This window comes from Hyaena hyaena, unplaced genomic scaffold (assembly GCF_003009895.1).
Source record: "Hyaena hyaena isolate Hyena2069 unplaced genomic scaffold, ASM300989v1 scaffold_313, whole genome shotgun sequence".
Classification (NCBI taxonomy): domain Eukaryota; kingdom Metazoa; phylum Chordata; class Mammalia; order Carnivora; family Hyaenidae; genus Hyaena; species Hyaena hyaena.
This window is the reverse complement of record NW_024080945.1, coordinates 497,533-513,497: the sequence shown is the minus strand read 5'-3', so window position 1 is coordinate 513,497 and position 15,965 is coordinate 497,533. Positions and strand designations below refer to the sequence as shown.

The 15,965-nt window shown below is 44.3% G+C and overlaps 1 protein-coding gene across 5 annotated transcripts in view; it reads left to right on the top strand.

Annotated features, from left to right (window-relative positions):
- RNF144B (ring finger protein 144B) overlaps positions 1–15,740 on the top strand; it is a 103,115-nt gene extending 87,375 nt beyond the window's left edge. For all 5 annotated transcript variants that reach the window (XM_039248592.1, XM_039248594.1, XM_039248590.1 and 2 more), the window contains exons 5-8: positions 4,318–4,522; positions 7,149–7,293; positions 10,655–10,744; positions 12,114–15,740. In XM_039248592.1, the coding sequence (XP_039104523.1) occupies positions 4,318–4,522; positions 7,149–7,293; positions 10,655–10,744; positions 12,114–12,254 (581 nt within the window). In that variant the 3' untranslated portion in view covers positions 12,255–15,740. The remainder of the gene's footprint in view (positions 1–4,317; positions 4,523–7,148; positions 7,294–10,654; positions 10,745–12,113) is intronic.
- The last annotated feature ends 225 nt before the right edge of the window (positions 15,741–15,965 follow it).

The following is a 15,965-nucleotide window of genomic DNA, read 5'->3' as shown; positions in this document are numbered from 1 at the left end:
AAAAAAAAAAAAAAAAAAAAAAAAAAAAAAGTTGCCCTTGCCTCCAATCTGGAGAGAGAAAGGCCATTTCCATGAAATGAATAGAGCTCAGCAATGAACAAGATGCTGATTCTGTGACATCAAAATTAAGACAAGTACATAGTAGGTCCTTGAATGAAGGTCCTTTAAGAATGGGCAGTCTATAATTAGGTAAAGAAGAGAGAGGGTTTTTAGGAGGAAGGAAAAACATAGAATGAGAATTGTATATATGGAAAAGAATGTGAGACAAATGGGAAATCTTAAATATGTTTCAGTGTTACAAAAAGTAGATGATTTTCCAGGGGACAGCTTAGAGGCAGAGTTATTATATTAGTCTCTTGTTCATAGACCAGATTGATGGTAGCCTTTTCAAACTAGCTTCTAGGGGAGCCTGGGGAGCTCTGTTGGTTAAGCCTCCAACTCCTGGTTTTGGCTCAGGTCATGATCTGATGGTTCATGGGATTGTGCCCCGAATCAGGCTCTGTGCTGCTTGAGATTCTCTCTCTCCTTCGCTTCCTGTCCCTCCTCCCAACCCTCAATCATGTGCACATGCTCTCTTTCTCAAAATAAAGAAATGTAAAAAGAAAAACAAATACCTAGCTTTTAAAAATTATAAAAGTAGTATTTGCTCCCATTTTTTTAAATTCAAGGATAACTGTTTTTATGTTCCTCACATATTCTTCTGAAAGTGTTTTAATTTTTTAAAAAATTTATTTATTTTGAGAGACAGAGACAGCAAGCGGGGGAGAGAGAATCCCAAGCAGGCTCCTTGTTGGCAGTGCAGAGTGCAAGGTGGGGCTTGATCCCACAAACCACGAGATCATGACCTGAGCTGATATCAAGAGTTGGATGTTTAACTGAATGAGCCACCCATGCACCCCTGCTTTTTTTTTATGTTTTTTTTTTTTTTTTTTTGAGAGAGCAAACATGAGTGGGGGAGGGGCAGAGAGAGAGATGGAGACAGAATCGGAAGCAGGCTCTGGGCTCTGAGCTGATAGCAGAGAGCCCAATGTGGGGCTTGAACTCATGAACCATGCAATCATGACCTGAGCTGAAGTTGAATGCTTAACTGACTGAGCCACCCAGGTGCCCCTGATTTTTTCTTTTAGGTTTATTTCTTCATTTTGAGGTGGTGGGGGAGGGAGAGAATCCCAACCAGTCTCCACAGTGTCAGCACAGAGCCCACCCTGGGGCTCAGTCCCAGGAACTGGGAGATCACGACCTCAGCCAAAATCCAGAGTCTCACGCTCAACCTGAGCCACCCAGGCACCTTCTTCTGAAAGTGTCAAAACACATATATTTTTAAACGTATTTTTATATTTACATATTTTTATAAACACGTTTCATTTATATCTTCCTGAATGTGCGTTTTTGAATTGGTAATATGTCTTTGGGATCTTTCCATATTGTCACGTTAGAGTCACCTCATTTTAAAGCTGCATAGTGTTCAACTATGTGGATGTACATTACTTGTCTGCTGAACTACACAAAAACCTTATGGGTCTGGCACAGTGTGTTAACCTTTTTAAAAAACCTTTAGTAATAAAAATGAATTTTTATTATGGTAGATACGGTTCTCTGCAGGACGATATGTGTCGTGGGTATTTTCTTTCTATTTGCATACACACATTTCCATGCACCTCACCTACAGAAATGATAAAATCATTGCATTGGAAAGGACTTTGAAGGTCACTTGGAAAGGCAGCTTTTGTCCCCTTTGTACCATATGTACCCTGGGAGGTACGGTCCTTGTTAGAACTGGCCATTTGCTCACTATTGCTAGAGGTGGCCTTCCCACTGGAGACGCTTTCATCCGCAAGGAGCAGAATGGCAGACTTAGAAGAGCCTTCAACAGCGAGGGCACTGAAGTACCTCACACACAGGAAATCCAGAGGTCGGTGGTTGCAGGTTTGGTCGAAGAAGTGGCTCGACTGCTCCAACTCACGTAGGTTTCCCGTCAGAGTTTTCCCAGATCATGCTCCTGGACATCCCAGCTTCAGGTGGTTGTGTTCAAAGGCAGCTGGACCGAAGAGCAATTTCTGTCCACATGTCAGAAAGGAGATCTCGTCCCAGAAGCCTCATGTCAGACCTCCCCTCCCATCCTTTTGGCCAGAACCATGTCACGTGACCAAGCTATGGACGTGCTAAATGCTGGGAAAGCGAGCATCAGCAGTGTTCTGTGTCTGAAGAGAATGATGAGTGTTCTCGGCTGGTTGAAAGGGGTTGGGCAGATATTGAGCAGATACTCTAGCGGTGGCTAGATGGCCAGTATCACTTTTGGATAGAGTAAAAGTCTATTTCTTGGTAACCCCACTTTGGGTGTTTGTTAAGCTTTATAAGCTATCTTTAAAGAACAAGACTTACAGCGAAATAAATACGTAGAAAGCTATACTGTCTCCCATTGGTCCCTTCCTCCACACTCTGTAACCAAGTGGAGAAAAATACACAGGATCACTGTTTCCTGTGGCTCACAATTTCCCCCTGCGTTTTGCATTAGACTCTATCGGCTGCATTGCTTCCTAAGGTTTTTTCCTTATGGGAATTAATCAAAATTGAACTGCTCCCATGTTTATTGATTTTGCTACTACTGTGGCATCCCAGCTCCCTGAAATAATTCGTTGGTAGAAATAAACAGGTCAGAAAGTCTACCAAATAATTTGGATTAGAGTTCTGTGGACAAGTTGATCTTTGTATCATTTTAGGTTGATCTGCAGGGATGCTATAAATTTAACTATGACATATATCTTTTTTCCCTTTTCATTCATTATCTTCATACTTTTCAAAGACCCCTGATTTAGAATAGGTGGTAAATCGGTAGGTGATGTGGGAGTCTTTAATTCTAATTTATATACCAACCTTCATTTCTTTGGGCTTTAATGTTTGTGGAGCAGTTATAAGAGTTTGAAAGAAAATATAAATGGTATGGAAATAAAGGGTCAAGACCTTGGAGCATATGTGTGTCACTGTCCCCTTGACTCTTCAACCAGGCTGTCCCAAAGTTTTAGGGACTTCTCAAGGATCCATCTCTCTTGGGGTCTGAGGACCTATGAATCATAGGCTTCCCTTTTCTCATTATGTCTGGCCTATCATTCTCGAACCCCAACTCCCCCAAATTATTAGATAAGAAACTATGTAAGGATGCTCTTTTTGAATAGTGAGCATAGATCTGATTGTTACATTTTCTAGATGAAAGATTAATGGAGACAGTGTTTGCTGGAACATTTTGGACTTATTTCCCTTAATACTGAATTTGTAAAATTATTACCTTTAAAACTAAGCTCATACTTAATGCCTTCATTTCCTTTGTGCTCCATTCTGAGGGTCCGTTTGCCTCCTGTGTGGAAATTTCCAAGAATCACAAGCCTGGGGAGATTTAAAACTGGAATCCCATCAGCTTAAAATTTGCAAAATACATTGGTTCAGAGAATAAAAAAGGACCACTCAACTCCTCAGATAACATCATTTTCCCAAGATATGTTCCCTTAAAGGTCACATTATATGATAAGATCATGGGGTCTGTTATGGAATAGAAAATAGAAAACTGAATAAGATTTGTAAACATTTGAATAGAATGACAGTGGGCTTAGCCCCAACTCCATATGCTTTCCTACAGGTCACATGAGTCTAGCCTATGTGGAGTGTATAACTATCATTTTATGGTCTATGAAAGTCCATACATTTTGTGTATAGAGCATGTGAATCTTTTACAAATGTCTCTAACTATCATATGGTAGGATATGCTACAGAATATCCAAATTGACAGGTAATTGGACTTCTTGGCTAAGCCATACCAGACGATCTTCGGTCCCTAAACTATTCTATTTCTTCCTTGCTCTTCCACTTCCCTCTAAGAAACCGAAGAAACTTCACTACTTCTTTCTCAGTGCCTAAAAGGACAAAATTCTCTGTGGATATTTTTCTTTTCTTTTACCTTGGTAGGTCCTTCAGGTCCAATTTTCCTCTAAGATGATACCCAAAATAATTATAGCAGGGACTTGAGATGTTGGCCTACTTTGAGTGCCGAACAAACGGTGAGAAGTATTCCAAAAACAACTGCAAATTTTGGTTGCCCTTATTTGTTCAGAAGGGCATTCCATTAGTACCTACTATGAGAAAGGCGGCAGGGCTGAGTGACCTTGTACGTGTGGATCCATTCTGAAGACAATCGTAGAAATAACTGCCCCTGAGTGTACCAAGCTTCCATAGGTGTCAGCCTATAATAGAAACATGAAGGGGGGAAACCCCCAAGCCTACGTGCAAGACAGATAAGCCATCACATTTTCTTTTTTTATACTTTAGAAGTTCACCTGGACCCCTGCCGAACATGGTGTCCTGTCGCAGACTGTCAGACAGTGTGCCCCGTTGCATCAAGTGACCCAGGGCAGCCAGTACTGGTGGAGTGTCCTTCTTGTCACCTGAAATTCTGCTCGTGTTGCAAGGATGCTTGGCACGCAGAAGCCTCCTGTAGAGATAGTCAGCCTGTTGTCCTGCCGACTGAGCACGGGTAAGAAGGGAACCGGCCTTTGGGATTATTCACTAGTTTTCTTAGAAACCCCAAATATGTCACTTGGCAAAGGACTTAATCTGGTGATGGGATGTAGAGATCGGTCATTTCCCTGTGGAACTTCCCTGAGAAGTGTCTCGGAATTGGTAAGTTGTTAACAAAGAATAATGGAAAAAGCATTTCTAAAGGGAATTTAGGTATTTACCCCTGGAGAATCTTCCAGATACTGCTGAAATTAGAGCTTGTATAAATTTTGATTTCTCTTTAGGCAGGGAGGTGCAGAGTCCACTGATTTTTCAGTAGGAAGTCACGGCTTGTCCACAGCTATTTGCTAAAGAACCAAGATCACCTGCTAGCGACAGACCTCGTTCTTTCTGCTTGCAAAGTGGTGCCAGGATTGTTTTCTTACCTGATTCTGTTGCCAGCTTGTGAGATGTGCCAGTCACGTCAGAGAGAGCACAGCAATAGAAACATTAGCCCTTCAGGGCAGGGCAGTGCTCGATTCATAGGTCCTAGAGGAAGAGAACTCATCTCTCATACTTTATGCTCTTAAAAGATGGTGCCAAGGTTCAGATTTTGTTACAACAAGCAGCAATTAAATCTGTCCCTTTCAGTACTTTCCCCCCCGCACCCTCCAAGTGTGTAGAATCATTCTTCTTGAATAGCAGCACTACCTGGCTACGCTACCGGGCTGGAATCTTAGACCAAACGATCAAGAAGAAAAATAGATCTTAATGTGCATGGCAGGTGTGGGTCCTCCTAGCCAGTACCTTCTGTGTTTTCACTGCCACGGCGGTAAGGTCTGTGGGTATCATATCACTGGGCAATGTAAAGAGTCTGGAGGAGAGAAGGGTTGAATTCTGAGATTGTCGCTTGGTGTCTATGTGACCTCCTATCAGTCACTCAGCCTCTATGAGTCTGTTTCTCTATTTGAAGAAAAGGGGGAGGGTAGGAATTAAAATACTAACTGTCCCACTGCTCTCTAAGGTCATCGTGAGTCCCAGATCTGATCCTGGATCTAACAACACTTTGTGAACTGGACGTCTCTGTGTGCTGGTTTAATGAACAGTGGCCAAAATGCATCCCAGGACAGTGGCTTCCCTAACCCTGCACCTCAGTTAGTTCCACTTATTTTCTGTGCCCTGTAAGGCTGCGAGCCTGTGCTGACCTAGTCATCCTTTTGGAGCTGGTCTCTTTAGTGACATTTATTTTATTTTATTATTTTTTTGAAGATTTTCTTTTTTTTCTTAAAGTAATCTCTACACCAAATGTGCTCCAACCCCAAGGTTAAGAGTCGCACACTGTACCAACTAAGGCAGCCAGGCACCCCAGGCTTTTCTTTAAAGTACTGATCATTGACTCCCCCAACCTCTTCCATCTGTTTATCTGAACAGATCACTAGATGGGTTTATCGGTGCTGCGACCCTGAGCTCCTTTTTCTGTTGTGTAGCAGACCACTTGCGTTTCTTAGTTAGACAGTGTGTGCTCAGGGAATGAGGTACTAATTTGGCAAAATAATGAGTTAGATCAGGTGTGGAAAATACAATTATATCATTCACTTCAAGCCAGAGATAAATAAAGGTTCTCTTCTGTTTGGAGTTATCTGAACAATGAATAATCTGTATCCCTCCCATTTTTACCCCCATCCTCTTCATGGAAGCAAATTAAGCACAGATAAGGGCTCCTACCCATCAGGATGGGTAGGAGCCCTGGGAATTCAGTTGATGACCATAAAATGAAGTCTAGAAAGGTGTTAGTTAGCTGTTTAATTCATTATACTCAGCTCACTCTTCCCCAGCTCTGGTAGTCTACCCTCTCGTGATTCTAGCTTTTTTTAAAATTTTGTTTAAATGTTTTTTATTTATTTCTGGGAGAGAGAGAGAGAGAGACAGCGTGAGCAGGGGAGGGTCAGAGAGAGAGGGAGTCACAGACTGAAACAGGCTCCAGGCTCTGAGCTGGCAGTCAGCACAGAGCCCGACGCGGGGCNGTTACAGTAATGTCTGGCACATAGCAGACATTTAGTAAGTATACTTTACATACATGAATAATGGAAAAATTACTATCATTGACACCATGGACTCTTTTTATAAGGTTTATTTATTTTATTTTATTTTATTTTATTTTTTAAATGTTTTATTTATTTCTAGGAGAGAGAGAGAGACAGCGTGAGCAGGGGAGGGCCAGAGAGAGAGGGTGTCACAGACTGAAACAGGCTCCAGGCTCTGAGCTGGCAGTCAGCACAGAGCCCGACGCGGGGCTCGAACCCACGAACCGCGAGATCACGACCTAAGCGAAAGTCGGACGCTTAACCGACTGAGCCACCCAGGAGCCCCGATTTCTTTTATTTTTTTAACATTTATATTTATTTTTGAGACAGAGACAGAGAATGAGTGGGGGAGGGGCAGATAGAGAGGGAGTCACAGACTGAAATAGGCTCCAGGCTCTGAGCTGTTAGCACAGAGCCCGACGCGGGGCTCGAACCCACGAACCGCGAGATCACGACCTAAGCGAAAGCTGGACGCTTAACCGACTGAGCCACCCAGGCGCCCTGTGGTTTTAGCTTTTAAAAAACTCAGGCAGCCTTCCCAATCCCCACCCTATAATTTCTTATGCATTTTGTTTCTAGGGCCCTCTTTGGGACAGACCCAGAAGCCCCCATTAAGCAATGCCCCGTCTGTCGGGTTTACATCGAACGCAACGAAGGCTGTGCTCAGATGATGTGCAAGAATTGCAAGCACACCTTTTGCTGGTACTGTCTCCAGAACCTGGATGTAAGTTCCACTCGGGAGTCTTCTCACGTGGTCTGTGTCTACACTGTATCGATGTGACCTCCAGGACCCACAGCCTTTCCTTTGAAACACGGAGCCTCTGTTTGTCCTACAAAAGACATTTACTTTTCTTAGTGATACTCTCTGAGCCCGCCATTTTAGATGTCTATAAAATCTCTCTTTGATTACCTTCACTTGTCACCTCAACTTTAAAGGCAAGCTTTTTGTTTTGTTTTGGTTTTGCTTTAGGGACATTTCCTGTTTTGGGAGCACTGTCTCCTCTTATTACATAAAGAACTATTAGTGTATTCATTTTACATTGCTGTTGTAACAAATTGCCAGAAACACAGTGGCTTAACACAACACAGATTTATTATCCTTCATTCTGTACCCTAGAAATCTGACGTGGGTCTCACTGGACTAAAATCATGGGGTCCTTAAGGCTGCATTCTTTTCTGGATTCTAGGAGAGCCTCCATTGCTTTGCTTTTTCCAGCTTCTAGAGGCTGCCTGCATTCGTTGGCCTGTGGCCCCTTTTGCCGTCTTCAAAGCCAGGCACATCACCTCTCTCCGACCCTTCTTCCATGGTCACGGCTCCCTCTGACCACAGCTGGGGAAGTGTCTCTGCCCTTATGGGCCCTGTGATTAGATTGGCCACATCTGGATGATACAGGCTGCACTCCCCCATGAAGGTCTTAGTGTCATCACACTTGTACGGTCGCTTTTGCCATGCAAGGGCAACGTGTTCTCAAATTCTGGGGATTAGGCCTCGGGCATCTGTAAGGCAGCCGCCTTTTTGCCTGCCGTACTTTGGTTGTTTTCCTCTTTCTGAATTTAAAGAAAAAAGCCGCTCAAATCCATGAGATGTCTTCAGTAACTACTTCATTCCTTGCCAAGACAGCAGCATGGCTATTGTTTTGTTGGGGTTGCCTTCCCAGACGCAGGGGTCTGCCCCCCTCTCTCCTTTCCCTCACCATTTGTGAAGCACGTCTTGCCCAATTCAAGTACAACTCATCCAGTCCTGGGCTAACGCTGATGGGAACCCCAGAGGTGAAAGGTTACATGAAGGCTGGGCGAGCAACTCTCGCTAAAATTCTAGCGTTTACTCTAGCACACGCGAGCCACCCCAAATAGGAACAGATACTCCCTATTTTGGCCATCTGGAATAGGAAAATGTGTCCATATCCGTGTGAGCCTCCATCATGGTGGTCGGTGGGGGAGGGCATTCTTTTCTCCAGTTTTCACTTCATTTGCTTAGTTTGCTTCAATTTAGTCAGCAGTTAGTATCACACACACCCAGGGAGTCAGAGTGCAGCTAATACAGGATGCGTGCTGCCCACCACATGCCTGGGTTTTAACTGAAAACTAGATGGGTTGTTTCAGACGACGTCTGTGAGTAAGAATTTTAATCAGCCTGATCTCAGTGTTGCAAGCAGAGGTATAAATTGGGGAAAAGAAAATGGACATTTTAGACTGTAGAAGCTCAGTTGCTCAGGTTGAAAGAAATGTTTCCATTTTTTTAAAAAAAATTCTATCATAACCCCCCGAATTATAATGAAGTGTGATATTTGAGACCTGTCATGATTCCAAATGTGAGATATTCTGGGTGAGGTTTTCACTGACTGCACACCCCTCATGTTTTATAAAGGGAAGAAATATTTTCTGTGTTCCTTCAGGTTTAACCGGAATATTAATTGGGCTCAAATCCACAAGGAGGCTGAGCCCATGAGCTTCTTTTTAAGAAGCAAGAATGTAAGGGAATAAATATGTGTGCCAGATCTCTCCATCCTTTGGCTAAAATACGTCTGGGGCATGATGTTGCAAAGAACACACTGTTCTGTTACTTGGACTGCTCTGCTGCTCAAGACGAAATGGTACAGATGTTAAAAGGCTGGATACACAGACCTTGAATATCTAAGCATCTTTTCCTGGTCATTGTTTCTCGAGATCTCATTTTCTCGGTTTTAGCCGGGGGCACGGCCCTGGTGGTAATGATGTTTTGCTCTCGACGAATATTCTGTGTCAGATGGTGGTGTTGATCTTTGTTTACGGGAAAGTTCCAGAGCAGTGGGTCTGGGAGCTGAAGGGCTGTCCAGGAGCCAAGCCTGAGACAGATCGCCACCCAGCGCGGTTCGGAGTCTTGCTGGGGTGTTGAGTTTGCTTCTGTCTTTGTCCCCATCCCGGCCTTTTTCAGAGGACGAGGTGTTCTTCATCTTCTGCTGTGGGGACCTCAGAGGCCCCGTCGGTTGCCTCTTCTCTCTCTTGTGACTCCAACTTCCAGTGACATCACATATGCAGCTGTGTCCCATTTAAAAATGAATCACGCTTTTCTCAAGCCTATGTGTCTCCCATACTGCCATCCTCCCTCCCTCCCTCTCTTGCTTTGAGCCAAGCCTCAAAACAGCATAATCACCTCCTGTCGTTGACACTTACTTAGCTCCAGTCATTGGAGTACACTCGGCTGGCCACAATGTCACTCCCTGACTGTATTTATTCTAAGGCTTGGGTGAATTCAAGGGTTATTTCAGTTCTCATCTTACCTAGACTCTCTGCTGCCTTTACCATTTTGACATCTCTTCTGGCTTCCCTTCTACCTTTCCAGCCACTTCTCCATTTCCTTCGCGGGCTCCTCCTTGACCCATTCTATTTGCTCTTCAGCCTACACTCTCTCCTTAGGTGATCTCATCTACTTCTGTGTTGTTTCCCGCCCCCCCGCCCCCGCATATGCCAGTTCCCACGGCTTTCCCCCAAAGTTCAGATCTGTGTAATCAGCTGCCTTTTGGACAGTACCACTTGGATGGCTCAAGGGTCTCTCGAGTTCAGCATGTCCAAAGTGTAGCATCATTGTCCCAACAAAGTTCATCTCTCTGTTGTCATTTCTCGTGGCCAGGCTCCTGCGTCTCCCCAGTGGCTTTCCCCTCACCCATGAGTTCTTCTCCTTCTCCCCCCACCCAATTAGTTACCGTCTCAGTGTCTCCTGTCTGCGTTTGCCGTCTCAGCCACTGGCATTTTTTCTCACTGCTCTGCTGCGGCTGCCTTCCAGCCAAGAAAGACTCTGGTCTTTATTCCACCCGTGCTAGAGTCACCTTCCAGAGAGGATTGGTCAGGACACGGATACTTTCTAGACTCAGTCAGGAGTCTTGTTGACTATGATCTCTTTTCACTCACTGCTTTGTAAAAGTACTGAGGTACGTTCTAAAGATTGGGGCCTTGGGATTCACGGAGGCTGTTCCTTAGTATCGCCCAAACGAGCGTTTGCTTCTGCCAAGCAAATATGGTTCGTGTTTGTTAGATCCAACGTGGTTAGTATTTGTGTCTCAATTCAAAACAGCATGTTTGTTGAAACTTCTCTCCTTGTTTTCCAGAATGACATTTTCCTCAGGCATTATGACAAAGGGCCGTGTAGGAATAAGCTTGGCCACTCAAGAGCTTCAGTGATGTGGAACCGAACTCAGGTACCTTGACCTTTAAGGAAGAGTGAGATACAGTGGACTTGAACTGGCTTAGAAAGCCCACCTGTTCTTCCTCCCCACCCTGTTCGCTACTTGCCCATCCAGCCCGGGAGGTTCTGGGGAGCCCTGAGCAGGGCCAGGGGAAAGGAAGGCAGCAACGGCCTGAAGTGAGTCCGTGAGCGTGATCCTCTTGCGGATGAGTAGGAGGGCAGGGTTTGGAGCAGCCAGGTCATTAACAGTGACCTGCAGAACGAAGGCAGACGTTCCCTCCTCCTGCAAAAATGGTAGAATGACTTTCCTAAAGCCCTGCAAGTCCCGTTTCCTGTAAAAGCCAGTGCTCTAAAAGCCTGTGAGCCCCAGCGGAGGCTCAGATCCCTCTGTACCTGCCCTTGTGTGTTTCCGTGGCAGATTCAAAGGGAGTCCTGGTTTATTTCTAATGGTGTTTCATATTTATGAAAGGCTGTGTTCTTTTAAGGCTGCCCGTGTTAATAGCCTAGTAATCATTATTAATATCCTGTGAGACTACCGAGGAAACTCAGGGAAAGAGAGAGAGAGAGCGCGCGCCAAGAGCAACAGTTCAGGGTTCCACGGAGCATGTGTCAGAGCTGGAGTTAGCGTCTGTTTGGTTCCCTCCCCTCCGATCTAGTTCTTGCTGTCGCCCCAGTTAGCATCCGGTTCAGATATTGGGCTCAAAGGTCCCTCGAATAAATTTTCTACGCTCTAGAATAAATTATCATAAACTGGGTGGCTTAAAAAAAAATAGAAAAGTCCTTCTCCCAGTTCCTGGAGACTCAAGGCTGGAGATTAAGATGCCTTTATGGTTGGGTTCTGGCGAGGACCCGCTTCCTGGCCTGTGGATGGCCTTCCTCTCACTGCGTCCTCACATGGCAGAGAGTGACGAGAGAGGAAGCAGCTCTCTAATATCTTTTTTTTTAATTTTAATTTTTATGTTTATTTTTGGGAGAGAGAGAGAGACAGAACATGAGTGGGGGAAGAGCAAAGAAGGAGGAAGACAAAGAATCCAAAGCAGGCTCCAGGCTCCCAGCTGTCAGCACAGAGCCCAGTGCAGGGCTCGAACTACGAACTGTTAGATCATGACTTGAGCCGAAGTCAGACACTTAACTGACTGAGCCACAGAAGCCCCTCTAATATCTTTATTAGGGCACTAATCTCAATCGTGAGGGCTCCATCCCTGTGTCCTAATTACCTCCCAGCGACCCTCCTTTCCAGATTCCATTGTATTAGAGATTAGGGTTTCAATATATGAATTCTGGGGGTGGAGGGGACACAAACATTCAGTCTTTAGCAGATGGTAGAGTAAACATACAGGAGGATTTAACTGCTAAAGTAGCCCTTTCTTCCGCATTTCCAGGTGGTGGGGATTCTGGTGGGACTGGGCATCATTGCCTTGGTGACTTCACCCCTGCTGCTCCTGGCCTCCCCCTGCATCATCTGTTGTGTCTGCAAGTCCTGTCGGGGCAAGAAGAAAAAGCACAGCCCATCCGCAACCTAGAGGTCTCTGTTCACGTCCGTGTGCCACAGATGTCCGGGGTTCTAACGAGAAGCACAGTGAGAAAGCCCCACTTAGTGAACTTGCCTCCTCCTTGCCAACCTTTGAAAAGTGCCTGTGTCCAGACTTTGAACTTGCCTTTGGCACCAGGAAAGGCCCAGCCCTGGCACACGTGTTCCCGTGTGAAAGAACTGGGCTGTGCCATCTAGGCTGTGTCTGTGGAACATGTCGGGAAGCTCTGGGGTTGCTGAGAAAGAACTGACCCACCATCGTTTTATTTGCCCCCCCCCCCCCCCCCCCCCAAGGATCCCACTGGATTATTTCACTTCTGGCCAGATTCAAGGAGCCGGAGTGAAGTGAACATTCAGTGTAATACATGTATTGTCGCGTTGGCCGCACACATCACAGCTGGGCATCCAGCGTCTGCTCTGTGTCAGTTTGACCTCGATCGCCAGGAGAAACGTGGGAGAAACCCCCGCTGTGGGAGGGAAAGAATGACACCGCTTAAGGGGAAATTGTCCCAAGAGCCGTGAAGCAGGCTGTGTAGCTTAGGAGTGGGTACGTTGGGCTCGGCCTCGGCCAGCCACCGGGTTCCCGGCATTCCCGCAGCGACTTGGCAGAAACACAATGGGTTGCTCCTTGTGTGATCTCAGCTTCAAGCACAAAACTGCTGTGCGGAGGGAGTCGCCTTTTCCCAGGGAGAGGGCTGCAGCCTGTAACACGATGCAGTCGGACCGAGTGGCTCTCCCCTGGCCAGTGCAGCTTTGCGAAGGTGATAAACTCTCCTCCTCCAGCCAGTAGCCCTGGTCTGTGGGATTGTTTTGTGTGAAATACGCGTCCAGGGGCAGAGAGGTTCAAAACCTTCATGTGGATAGCAGAGACCTTTTCTGAGCTCTGCGTTCATGCACCCAGCACATTTAGAATTGGACCTAAAAGTCCACAGCAAGAGTGAGTATCAAAGTCCGTGTGTGAGTCTAGAAATCCAGTATAACTTGCTGCCTACCTAGACCCTCCATCCACTGGGCATGCGTGAGTATATCCAGTGGCACACACAAAACAAATGTTTCCTGAAAGCCATTCTGTCTTCCCTTCTGGGACTAATACGCTTTATTAGAAATCAACCTGAAGATTTTTTTTTGCATATTATATATGTAAATTTTGGTTGCAAGTCATCACTTACTGAAAGGTATATACTCACAAACCCAACTCTTTTAAAACAACACCTCGCGGGATATCATGCCATCTCAGTGCATAAAAACACTGAGAATCAAGTTAGTTACATATTTTTAAACACAGTTCAAGCAGCTGTCAACAAAGTTTAATGTTGCTCTTGGAAGCCTCTGTCAGGGCGAGCCAAATACTTCCTGTGTGTACAAGGCACTGATCAAACAACAAAAAAACGTAAGAAGGAAACTGTAAATGCTTTATGTATCATAAATAGCTTGGGTCTGCATAGCCCCGTTGGGACTTAGTTTTCCCGTTATCTGTTGGTGAGATTTTTGAATACACGGGTTTTGAAAAGACTGTAATTTTTTCTCCGATGACAGGACACCATAATTGCCCTTAGTGACGTAGTCTGGTGCTTCATGGGAACACGTAAAACACTCTGGAGAGCTGTCCTCGGAACGAGGGACAGGCCATCTGGGACTGCCAGAACCCATGACATTTTCCCGAGGGAACTGGGTAACTAGGTTGTTAAATTGCTGCTCTCCTGGACCTATTATTAAGGACCGATGCTCTGCCTGTGTGATGGAATGTGTCCTCAGTGGGGATGTGTAGAGTTAAGGACCTTTGGTTCCCACGAGCATGTCGATACCTGATAAACGTATAGTACATCTCGATGTTGTGTACACTTTTATTTACCATTTGTACAGTACATAGATGAGGACTCTCGGAAAACTTTCAAATGGCAACCAACCAAAAGCATTTTTAATCTTTTTTTTTTTTTGGGGGGGGGGCGTCTCAATATTAAACGTCTTTCTTTTCCTTTGAAATTCTGAACACTTCAGAACAAGAATACCTTCTATCAATGTATTCCCTATTAGTATAAATAGAAATGTACATATATTTGGATAATTTGCTTTGTCTTAACACTGCCTCATTGTAGCACAGGGCATTTATAACTGCTCAGGGGATCACAGGAACTCAGCTGAAATTGAATTTTTGTATCAAGAATGTCAGCAGTGGTAATGTACTATTTTGCATGAGTGAACTCTCTAAGCTCTATTCTGCAAAGAATCTCTAAACAGGACTGATTTCAAGTAACCTAAAATCCTGTGTTATTAGAGGCGGAGCTTCTGGATTTTTTTTTTTTTTTTTTTTGTACGGGATAGGGTGTTGGGGGGTTGCTTTTTTGAAACAGATTTTAAACTGGATTTAAGTTTCTAAATATTGAAAAGTGCCTGGAAAGTAGTGACTTCTTCCTTAAATAGCTACACGAAGAGGCCTGTGTAAGATTGTCAGAATGAACAGGAATAGGTCAGTAGGTTTAAACCCAGATATATCTCTGGTGCCCCAAAGGGTGAGAGGCAAGCCGATCTAGAAACTTTGTTTACAAAGGAGAGAGCTGACACTTGGATAAAGAGACTGATGTTTTCATTTGGGATAATTGGCCAGTGAGAGAGTTTAACCTGTCTCCTTGCTCTGTCCATCAGCTACATCTTCTCCTAGTGATTCTCTTTCCAGACTAGGAAGAAAGGGATCTACATGACAATGTTTGGGTGTCGTGGCAAAAAAGTTTTGTGTTTGGAGTAGTACAGTCTATTTGAAATAGGAATCAGAACTCCTTCACCCAATTGTAATCTGGATGTAAGTGATAGCCCCCCATCTGGAAACACTAGCGGATGTAAGAGCACAACATGTAGCTGTCGCCCCTTCTGAGAATTTTTTTTCTTCTTATCAGGTAGGGAGGTCAGAGGAAAGCCATAGGGAAGCTGAATTTAGAATCCTAGGCATTCTGTTTGTTCACGCAATGGGTGTTAGCTCTGGACTTGAAATCTCTAGATAAAGAGGCCTTTGAAAAACAAGTAATTCACAGTGTGAATTTCCTTGTACCCTGCATCATGAAAATTTTACTTATCCACATTTGCAAGATGTATATGTTTATTTGAATGTAAATGACTGTTTCTTGAAACCCCAAATTGTCTCTTAAAACTTATTCCGATCTACATGCATCTTGTTTTACCCTTCTTTACACAGTGCTTGACTTTCTGTTCATGAATGGATGCCTTTATGTATATAGTCCCATGTATATATATGTGTAGCTCTGAAGATAATTTCATAATGCCTTAGATGAATGACATTTTATAAAGCTGTCAAATTGATGTCTGTAGGCTATTACATCTCATGTTGATTCACGATCCAGAAAGTTTTGTTATGTATTTAAGAAATTGCTGTTGTATTATATTTTTCTGATTATTTGAGAGGAAAATAGCTGTTTCAGTCTCTGTTGCCCCAATAAATGTGGAGCAGGAAAGCAAGTGTGGTTAACCTCTGTTGTGTTGTGCGTTTCTAGACATGTTTGATTTTATCCTCAAGGAACCACTAAGCACTATTACATCCTAGGTTCTGAATTTACAAAAAGTACCCAAATCTTTGATACCATTCGTGGAAATAACTCTTGCTACATTGTTTCTTAAAAGAACTGGGAAGTATAATGCCTTCACTTGCTGTAGACAATTTTGTTGTATGTGCGATATGCCACACTGTCAGGGC